General features: G+C 47.6%; 1 protein-coding gene across 1 annotated transcript; it reads left to right on the forward strand.

The window, feature by feature from the left end:
• Positions 1–6231: 6231 nt before the first annotated feature.
• On the forward strand, positions 6232–9080 carry LOC119398991 (uncharacterized). Its single transcript, XM_037665806.2, has 2 exons — positions 6232–6884; positions 8837–9080. The coding sequence occupies exons 1-2, from the start codon at positions 6232–6234 to the stop codon at positions 9078–9080; spliced, it is 897 nt and encodes a 298-aa protein (XP_037521734.1).
• Positions 9081–10703: the final 1623 nt, after the last annotated feature.

The raw sequence follows: 10703 nt of genomic DNA on the forward strand, positions 1-10703 counted from the left end.
TTTTTCTGTGGGCAGGGCATATTCAAAGTACGCGGAACCGAAAATATTATTTCCAATAAACACTCCCAGCGCTGGATTGCTGGATAAACACTCCCAACACTCCCAGACTGGATTGACGTAGAATGCGGGATGATAAACAGCAATGGGACTGAAGCCAGCACACTCGGCATACACCGCTTTCGCCTGTTATATTTTGTGAAAAAAGCAAATGCGGTCACATAATGCTGGAACCGTGTTTTTACTGACATTACCGATCTTATTGATCCACATTTTCGTTAACATTGGTACCGGAGTTCTCTTTATTTGATTTTTCTAAAACAAGCGTTTAATAAAAAAAGCTCGCTTTTTAACTTTTTTTTTTCTCGTGGACTGATTTGAAGAAGGCAACATTTCCCAGGCAGGGGCGGAACAACTGCGCCATTGTGTGCCATACTTGTCTACCTGCGCCGAACCACCCCAGTTGCGCCAAACTCTTATCGGCGTTGTACTGCGCCGCAACACTCGAATTTAACTGCAAGGTGCGACAGCCATCAAGCCCCACGCCCGAAAACATGGCTGAAACATCGTGTTTTCGGTTTCATCAAGGCGATGATTGGCTATGGAGGTTGGCTCAGCAAGGGCTTAGGGCCACGAAGAAAAAAAAAAAAGGAACGAGGAGGCGGCGTTATTCGAGTAGCCTCGGCAAGGGAACCTTTGCTGGTACCTCCGCTTCCACTATTCAGGCCTTTCTTCTTTCCTCCATGCTCCTGGCAATTGACCCTGTGCAGGGTGGCTCTTGGGTACGATCTTTTTTTTTTAAATGCGAAGCATTTCTAAGCGAACCTCTGGCACTTTGAGCGTTTCTATCTACGTATCAATCTATCTATCTAGCCGCCTACGTCTGGGTGCTCTCATGATGGCCTCCTTAACTTGGTGTAGACCAAAATTTGGATGGGAGGGTAAGAGGATTTGACGAATATGATTGCCGGGTCGTGACATGAATAACGTTAAAATCTTGTCGCGTACGTCGTCAAAACCTTTCCACTAGACACGTGTGGCACATACCCGTTTACCACGGGCCGCGGTGTACGGGTATGCGCCGCGGGTGATTGACAGTTTATATCTACCCAGGAACGGCGAGAACGGACATTGGTAACTTAAATGCTAGAGCGTTAAGGAAAACCAACATCGGCAGCGTTGACTCAACGAATGGAAAGAATGAAAATTAGGATCCCAGCAGGAATCGAACCCAAGCATTCTGCGTGGCAATCAGGTATTCTACCACTGAGCCACGCCAGGTCTATAAACTGGTTTGGAAAAACAGCCTACGCAGGCGTAATATCATTGCAACGTCAATTGTGGTTGTGGTGCTGGCTATGTAAATTTACAAGAAAGCAATAAACACTACATGATACTGCTACGATGTGTACTCCTACGATACAGGCGTCATATGAGATTAACGTCTGTAGTTCCAGTGTTGGCTCCACTTTTACAACAGTCTAATAAACATTCGTTTGTATTCCTATGATTCAGCAAGCCATATTGAAGCATTGCTCGACCCCGGAGGAATACATTAACGAAAGTTAAGTTACATATGATATCCACATCACCGCACCGTAAACTGCACTTCGTCCACCAGAACGACGCAGTGTCCTCTTCATTTCTTACGAGGCTGAGCGATGGCCTCATGCTGACCGAGAATGATGTCAGATTGATCGACAGCCGCTTTGTAGACTAGGCTACGTAGGCTACATACGCCCAGGTAGTCTACGAATACGACAATCACCATCCACTGATGTTGGTCTATGTAGCACTATCCAGGCCTACCAGCCCCGACGGCCTATATCTCACCAACGCGAAGGATGACTTCAGATTCCGACATCTCGCCGGCTCTGTCGACAGACAATTTGTCGACGAAATGACCGAGACATCCATGAATTCCAACAGCTCTACTATACGACATACTTCACTACACATGGACCCCTCGTCACGACGATCGCGACCGGATCCTATAAGAAGTCATGACCAGCTGCTGGTGCTCACTGATCACGGTGATGGTGCCCTTGTTCAAGAACTGTCAAGAACTTCTTGCACACATGCACACGGGTTTGTGAAACGTGCATGCGTTCTCGGGACACGTATAACCAATACATATCAACTTACCGCTTCTGGTGTTGGCAATACCCACGTTGCCATTGGCAGCGTTACCCAACCATAAACAGCTGGTTATGTAACACATATGCGGCAATTCAACATATATATGTGTGCGTATAAAATTTATACAAATCTTTAGCGTCATATTGTAACGTGTCGCTCAGTAAAAAAAAGTTACGCCACAGTCACCTACCCGCCGCATGCTTCGCATAACATCGACTCCCACGGTACGTGGGATCTGCCGAATTTTTTTTCTTCAAGATCGTCGCGTGACGCCCTCATATGCAGCGCTGCGCGCCTTTTTGGAGTTCGTGGTGCTGAGACGTCCCCCCTTGCCATAAAACCGAAGGGGGCGCACGACGCCTCGCTGCTGCAGTGGCCATACACAAGAAGCGTCACCCGATCGCGGTGTTCGCGTGGTAGGCCCGCGTGGACCGTCAACAGAATTCTTCCTGGAACTCTGCTCCGAAATGCGCATTCGTTACCCCGGGGGGACTTCTTTCTGCCGAAGCTTGGGTTGAGGAAATGGATGCAAAGATCTTGAGAGGCCTGGGGTCCAGCCCGCGTTTTCGGGAACGTCACAGTGCGGTATTTTCACGGTTTTCTTTTCCAGCGTCGGTGGTTGTGACATAACTAATGGAATTAAATGATCTTGTGGCTCATCGCGGATGACATTAGCGTAGAAGTTTTTAGTTTATTGGAGGTGAAAGACGATCCTAGCTTTGCGGCCCGCAACTTTCTGTAGCTATACGTGTATTGAAGAAAGCATTTCGGGCACTTCGCTGCACGCTTATTAAATAAATTCGATTCCCATTGGTAGTGAGGTAATTACGATTTTTTGCTTGTGATACTTGGTTTTACCTTCGCTTATGTGGAGGATGGTTTACTAGTTATGCCTTTCGACACGCACTAGTTACGTCGTCTACGTAAGTAGTGCCCAACGGGGTGCATTCGTCGACTATCGCAACCCCGTGACTGACGAACACAAAGCTATGTTAAGCTTTCCTGGCACTGAAATCGCTGTTCGATAGGAAAAATACAACCAAACACCTCCACAGATCTCACGTACCGTGGGAATCGATGTAATGCGAAGCATGCGGTGGCAAGGTGACTGGGGCGTAATTTTAAATGCGAAGCATTTCTTAGCGAACCTCAGGCACTTTGAGCGTTTCTATCTATCTATCTATCTATCTATCTATCTATCTATCTATCTATCTATCTATCTATCTATCTATCTATCTATCTATCTATCTATCTATCTATCTGTCTGTCTGTCTGTCTGTCTGTCTGTCTGTCTGTCTGTCTATCTATCTATCTATCTATCTATCTATCTATCTATCTATCTATCTATCTATCTATCTATCTATCTGTCTATCTATCTATCTATCTATCTATCTATCTATCTATCTATCTATCTATCTATCTATCTATCTATCTATCTATCTATCTATCTATCTATCTATCTATCTATCTATCTATCTATCTATCTATCTATCTATCTATCTATCTATCTATCTATCTATCTATCTATCTATCTGCTTACATCTGGATGCCCTCGTGATCGTCTCCTTAAGTTGATGTAGGGCAAAATTGGCATGGGAGGGTAAAAAGATTTTATGAATACGACTGTCGGGCCATGACATGAATAACGTGAACATCCTGCCGCGTACGTCGTCAAACCCTTCCCTTCAGACACGTGTCGCACATACCCATTTATACACGGGCCGCGGTGCACGGCTATGCGCCACAGGTGATTGACAGTTTATATCTACCTAGGAATATCGAGAACATACATTGGTAATTTAAATGCGAGAGCGTTAAGAAAAACCTGACATCAGCCGCGTTGAGCCGATAAATGCAAACAATAAAAATTAAGGTCCCAGCAGGATTCGAACCCAAGCATTCTGTGTGGCAGTCAGCTATACTACCACAGCGCCACGCCAGGTCTAGAAACCACTTTGAAAAAAAAAAAAATCTGATGCAGGTGTAATGTCGGCGCGACGTCAATTGTAGTTGTGGTGCTGGCTATCTCATTTTATGGTCAAAAGGTAAAAAAGAAGACGCCGACCGAAAGCACTTAAAAATAATAAAGACATTTGGGCTCCCGTACGGGATCTTGCTCACAAAAGATTTTGTGAACAAGGTTGCCGTACGGGAGCCGAAACGTCTTTGTTTTTTTTTAAGTGGTCTTGATCGGCGTCTTCTTTACCTTTTGACCATGATTGTTCCCGACCAGACGACGTTTCGTCGAACTCTTGATTTTATCTAATTTCATAACAAAGGAATAACACTATATAATGACACCTACGATACAGGCGTCAAGACAGGTTAGGTTCCGTCGTTCCAGTGTTGGCTCCGCTTTTATAGCAGTCTAATAAACATTACAGTTGTATTCCCATGATTCAGCAAGCTACATTCAAGCGTTGCTCCATACCGGAAGAATGCGCTAACGAAAGTTACGTATGATATTCACATCATTGCACCGTAAAGTGACTTCGTTTCGATAATACTGACGTCTGTGCTGTAACGTTAGTGCTTACGTTAAGTCACACCATAAGTTACCCTCTAAAGGGCAGTGTTGACGACGTGCCTAGTAAGCCCACGGCGTGCACACAACTACTACACTTACAAAAACACGTCGATCCACCTCGTAACGCTTGGCTCTAAGTCATAAAATACAGCATAGAGGTACTCGCTGACTGCTTCGCATGAAACCGATTCCCACAAGGAGTGGGATCTGCCGAAAGTTTTTACATTGAGCGAGACGTTACGCAATGACGCTAAAGATAGGCGCATATGGTGTACGCACACGCATATGTTGAATAGTCGCACATGCGTTATATGACCAGTTCTCTACAGTTTAGTAACGATGCCAACAGCAACATAGGTATTACAACACCAGACGCGATAACCCGATATCTAGTGCTTATACTTTTCCGTTATGATGGAGAGCGCACGCACGTTTCACGATCCCGCGTGCATGTGTAGAAGGGGCTCTTGACAGCTCTCTTTCTTTTTTTTTTGCCGGATCGTTCAATAAAGTTGTTCACTCACACTCACTCACGTAGATGGCGGCGAGCGCAATGTCTTTGTTATTGTGACTGAAGTGTGCAACGCAGACCTCGCCGATTCTGCTGCTTGTCTGTGTGTGTTTCGGTGTCTGGCGACCGGCGAAGTGGGATGCGGCCTACGTTGAAGTTGCGCATCGCCGTGTTCTGATATGTGCACATGCCGCCGCACCTCCAATGATGCCGCCGGCTGTGGATGACACATTGGTATCCCGTGATTTTAGTGAGCTCATCGCTCCATGTTTCAGAGAGCGCTAACAAGCCAATTTCTGTGAGCATAGCGTCTTTTTCGAGGTCGTGCACGTGCGCGTGCACAGACTGTCCGTTGAGAGCGGCGAGCGTGAGGTGATTGTTGTGCTTGTGGCACCGAATCGAAGTGGTAGCTCGGTCAAGACAATGTCTAGAGGCCTGTTTGCTAGCCGGGTTATGTCATGGACATACTGTATCGATAGAGCCGGTGACATGTCGGAACCTGAAGAAACCTTTTGCGTTGTTGAGGTATAGGCCGTGCAGTCTGGCAGCCCTGGAAACTGCTACGTAGACCAACTTCAGTAGATGGCACTTATTGTATCCGAAGACTACCTGGGTGTATGTGGCCCTTTGTGACTTATCTATAATTAATGGCGTTTGCTTGCGCAGGGGGTAACTGTGCCGTCTTACACGAGATATTTTTCTGGCGTATGTCGTGGTTGTGGTGGTTCGCGGGCACTCATTTCAATTTTATTGAAGGTGTGAGGTAGTGATGTGCTTCGTCCTGGCTGGGACGACAATGCCTAGTGCGGACTTTGGAAATTCAAGCCAAAGTCGCAAGTGGTTGCCGTGGTCATCACGCTCGATGTACCACAAGGTGCTCATGTTTTCATTACGAGGCGATCGCTTACGTCGATGTTTGCCGTGATCATGTACGGCTCGGTGATGCTCAGGTAAATTGAGGCCGGCAGGCTAACCATGGCGCTTGCGTTCATGTTGGCCACCTTGGTCAAGGCCACCCTGTGTACCTGTTCGTTCTTATAGCCAGTTATTTTATCACATGCGGAATGACATAACACGTGTCCCGCAGCGTAACGGCGATGGGCTCTCGCTTGCGGACTGCAAGAATTATTCCGAACTGCGGGCGTCTATTTCGGTCAAGGACAGGCATACAGTGCTGCCAGTTTATCGAGAGCTCGCCGCATTTTCCCCCTTGACATTTTTAAGCCTAGAAATTGTGGAGTGGGAGAAGGGGCTTTGCTGGCGTTTCATTGAGTACGTGTCGACTGCGTCCACGCTCCAAAAGCTGGATCTACAGCTCAGTGGGACGAACTTTCCGACCGAATCGGACGATTGGTTGCAAGCACTTTCGCAGTCGTTGCTGCGCAACTGCAGCATCACGGATTTGGGTCTGGGCGTTTACATGGGAATCTGGGAAGGCGTTGAATGGCTCGGCGATGCTGTGATACAAAGCGATACGATCCGCAAGATCCGTTTGCTGAAGTGGCATTCAACCGCATGCGACAGCTTTCTTCGATTCGCGGACTCGGGCATCTCGGCGAACTACGCGCTGTGCAGCGTCGACGTGGACTCGGAGTTTCCTTGCTCGCTGTGGCAAGCCCACTGGCTCACTGGCGTGCGTGAGACGGCATGCCGGAACTCGGGCTATGTGGCACGTGCGGCTCAATTCTTGAACCACGCACGGTGCGACACGTGAGTACACAACCAGCGCTCAGTGGTTTCTTCCTCCATCAGGATATTTTTAGGAAAGGGCGTGTTCATGCCAGCAGACAAAGGCCTGACCTAACTGGCCGGTGTTACTGTGCCTTGTTTCAGGCGAACTTTACCTCGAACTTATTTTGTTAATTTTTTTTGCATGTATGTTCGCTTGCACGTCCTGTTTGCAGCATCGGGACGAAGCTTTTTCAGAGGTGGATAATGCCACACGCGCGTATTTTTTTTTTTTATTTTAACGTGGTCGAGCTTTACCCAGAAAAATCTGTAATTACCACTCGTCGCCGGCCGCGCCGCGATGTTTGGGAACTTCTCGATTATTTCAGGCGGTTGAGATTCCGCGCAGAAGACGAAAACGGAGTTTATTCTAGAGCTGACTCAGGCACCAGCGATAACATGCAAGGCTCTGTAGGGCACGTATATTAACCGACGCATTTCGCAGACGAGCAGATTAGTCGTCGCCCGACGTCCGTGCTCTCTGTGATCCTTGTACTGCGACTGTTGCTTGTATACTTAAGGTCTTTGTTTTACTAGGCACAGGTTCAGTCACCAAAGCCTTCCATCTTTACCGATTGCGTCTCGCTTTCTTCGCCGTCGCGACTACGTGACAATATCTATGTTGGCAGATTATAGAATAGCAGTCGCATTTCAACGACATCTCTCAAAGGGGCGAGGGTGGCGAAATGGGCTTGTTTATCAGTCGTAGCTGGAACGTTACCTGGATAGCACAACAAAACATAGACACAAGGAGAAACGGAGAAGACGAGCGTTAACTTTCAACACTTAATGTTTTATTTCCGGAATCGGTCGTACTTAAACATCCCAAAGTACCAGTAACCAGTAATTGACAATAATCTAATATAATAATAATATCTGGGGTTTACGGCCCAAAAGCACTATATGATTATGAGAGATTATGAATTACCCGACTAATGGTTCTTGCTTACTTTGTTTTTGTGCATCTGCATTGCCATATCGAGTTGATTCTATTAGAACAGCACATATAACGTATAAGATCACATATAAGAAATGGCACGGCATTGTCCTCTTAAGACTAATTGATAAGCGCTATTTACTGTGCGTAATTACCATGGTAAGTACACATCAAAGCTACGTACCTAGAGCAATGAACGGACCACAAAGGAGAACACACAGAATATCAAGTCTGCGTACCCGGTATCTAGTCTAAGAGCACCTTGAAGGCGATGTATACACCTGCTTTGGGATAGCACACCGTGTACCGGTTAGCAGTCATGGAATTTATAAGAATAATCGATGTTTTCTAGCCATTATCTCGTGCCCTATCTATTTTACTATATGTGAGCCATCACGTTACACGAAACTTATTGCAACGTGATCAAGAAAATTAATGTTTGTCAGAATTTTGGCATAACACTTGCAGTTACGGCGTAGTTACCACGGCATCATAGAAGCAAGCATCTGGCAACATAGGTGTGCTTAGTAGTGACGTAGTTAAAAATAACAAAGCCTCCCTTGTAGTAACGGCAACATTTACTAGCTGCTGGCTAGTAAAGAGGTGTCGCGAAGGTGATAAAATAAGCTCAAAACTTGTAAATTCATACGTTTACAAGCGGTTTACAAACTTTTTTTGAAGAAGAGCGAAATGTTAAAGTAAATTAACACCAAGTGTCAGTTCCAAGTCACAGCGAGTAGAACCAGTGGTAATGTCAAGGAAAGTAAAAAAAATGTCATGAGCTTCGTCACAACGTACATATTCGCCTGGTATTTCGCTAGTTCTAGAAAGAGTGCGAATTTTCTTGAGCGGGTAAAAATATTTCGACGCAGCCAACAGAGCCATCATTTTCCCACATGATGATGATGATGATGCAAACTTTATTTCGGTCCAGAGAAGACGCAGGGGAGACCACGCGCCACATGTCTGAAATACATTTCGTTTCATTTCCCAACAGGCCCTGCGCTGCCGCTTTGGACCGAGTGTACCGCCACCCAGCCCTCCTCGCAGAGTTGTCTAAAGTACTGTCCATCTCCGAAGCCGACGCAGTAGTCGCTGTGCAACAGCGCTTCCGTAGCATCGAAGGCATGCACAGTTCATGCGACTGGCCGGTGTCGTCAAGGTGCGAGTCACGTGTCAGCCACGTGACGACGGCCGTGCGCAGCTGGACGCCCTCGACGAGCACTGCTGGGCTCGCGTGAGACGCTACTTGCAGCTCGACGACGTGGCGTGGGACTGCCGGTCGTCGACGAATGCGATGTAGCCGCGTTCAATTCGCCAACACAGACCGCAATGTGGAAGACCTGTCGCGGGTCTGCATCAGCGCGGAGAGTTTACGCTAATAAAGACGAACATTTCTTTGAAAAAATGAACGGGCGTCCTCTTGAACATGATTCCTCGCGTGAGCGTCGGCAGGATCTTGGGCGGAAGGGGGCTGCTGTCATAGTCGTGCGCACGAGGGGGGCCGGGGTGGGGGGTCTGTCTGCCCGATTCCTTGACTGAGTCATACCTGCCCCGTCATTGTCTTAAAGAGCAGGGTTATGATCACGCAGGTTTTTGACGAAAAAGGCTGATGAAGGCCCCGGATGTTACGTTCCATGAGCCGCTTACTTGCCATCTTTACTTCAAGAAAGCCGGGGACCAAAGGCAGGCCATTGTAAAAGGCACGGTGGAGCTCCTCCCCCCAAATGGGGAACCCTATGCACGCCTATGAGTGCAATCCCGTGTTGCATCGCGGTGGGAGAGGGGAGAGTGCTGGCGAGGCTTGGTGGGGGGGGGGGGGGGACAGTGCTTCTTTTGCACCCCCTTCCGACGTCCATAATGCATTGTTATTAAGGCGAAAGTCTTATGACTTGCGAGTCGATGAATCCGGCGTAGTCGGCATTAACGCGAATGCGTGAGAAAGCTACAAAGAAAAGTCACAAGGCGTCATGAACGGCTTAATCACTCGACGTGAAATGGTCGCCTGGTCAAAGGTGGGTCGATGCCGGAGCTTGTGTAACGCCGGGTGATTTGCAGAAGGCACCGAAGGGGGGGGGGTGCGTTGAAAGGGACAACGCGCAATCGACTGAGCAAGTCAAAATCACTTAACGTAGGAAAGAAGCAGCATTGTTCGAGGAGCTCCGTTATTTGTTTGACAAAACCAATTGAATCCAATTGACAAGCCAAGGAATGCATAGAGGAACATATTTGTTGTTCAAGAAGGAAGAGGAAGGAAAGGCGGGAAGGTCAACCAGATGCGCGTCCGGTTTGCTATCCTACGCTGAGGAGGGGGTTTAAGCGATGAGAATATAGATTCAAGGAAGGGAACACACGGAAAAAAGAAATTACACCATCTCCCGCTAAAGGGGACTATGAGGCGATGCGAAGCAGCGTTTCGGCATGTCGAGCCCGCGTTTCAGAGGGAAAGTGGGAGTGGAGAGGAAGTGTGTGAAGTGGGTTTGCGCATGCGCAGTAAGGGTGGTCACGCCGCACACCACCACCGGATTGAACTCCGCCATAAGATGCTTCGCATCTAAGAGGTACACGTCAGCTTAAACTGCACTGCTGCAGTCGATAGTACTGGGCGCAGGACCTCAGGCGTATGACGTTCCATTGTAGATCGTCGAGTCATGGTGCCTACTGAAGGCTTGCAAGTACTTGACGTATAACATGTAGTACCTGTTGTGCGGACTCGGCGTATGGTGATTTCGGCCTGCCGACGAACAGGCGAAGTGTGTCTAATAGTGATTGAAGGACTGTAAGGATTGATTTGTCTTCTGGCAACTTGTCAGTCGGAGATACAGGGTTCAGTTTTGCCGATGTGCACTGTGAGTCTTCATGTC

Source organism: Rhipicephalus sanguineus, chromosome 7 (genome assembly GCF_013339695.2).
Source record: "Rhipicephalus sanguineus isolate Rsan-2018 chromosome 7, BIME_Rsan_1.4, whole genome shotgun sequence".
Taxonomy (NCBI): domain Eukaryota; kingdom Metazoa; phylum Arthropoda; class Arachnida; order Ixodida; family Ixodidae; genus Rhipicephalus; species Rhipicephalus sanguineus.

Excerpts from the sequence above, each read along its gene's own strand:
- LOC119398991 (XM_037665806.2), top strand. The coding sequence starts at position 6,232 with ATGCGGAATGACATAACACGTGTCCCGCAGCGTAACGGCGATGGGCTC. Across the intron at positions 6,885-8,836 it reads AACCACGCACGGTGCGACAC|GCCCTGCGCTGCCGCTTTGG; the intron begins GTGAGTACACAA and ends ATTTCCCAACAG.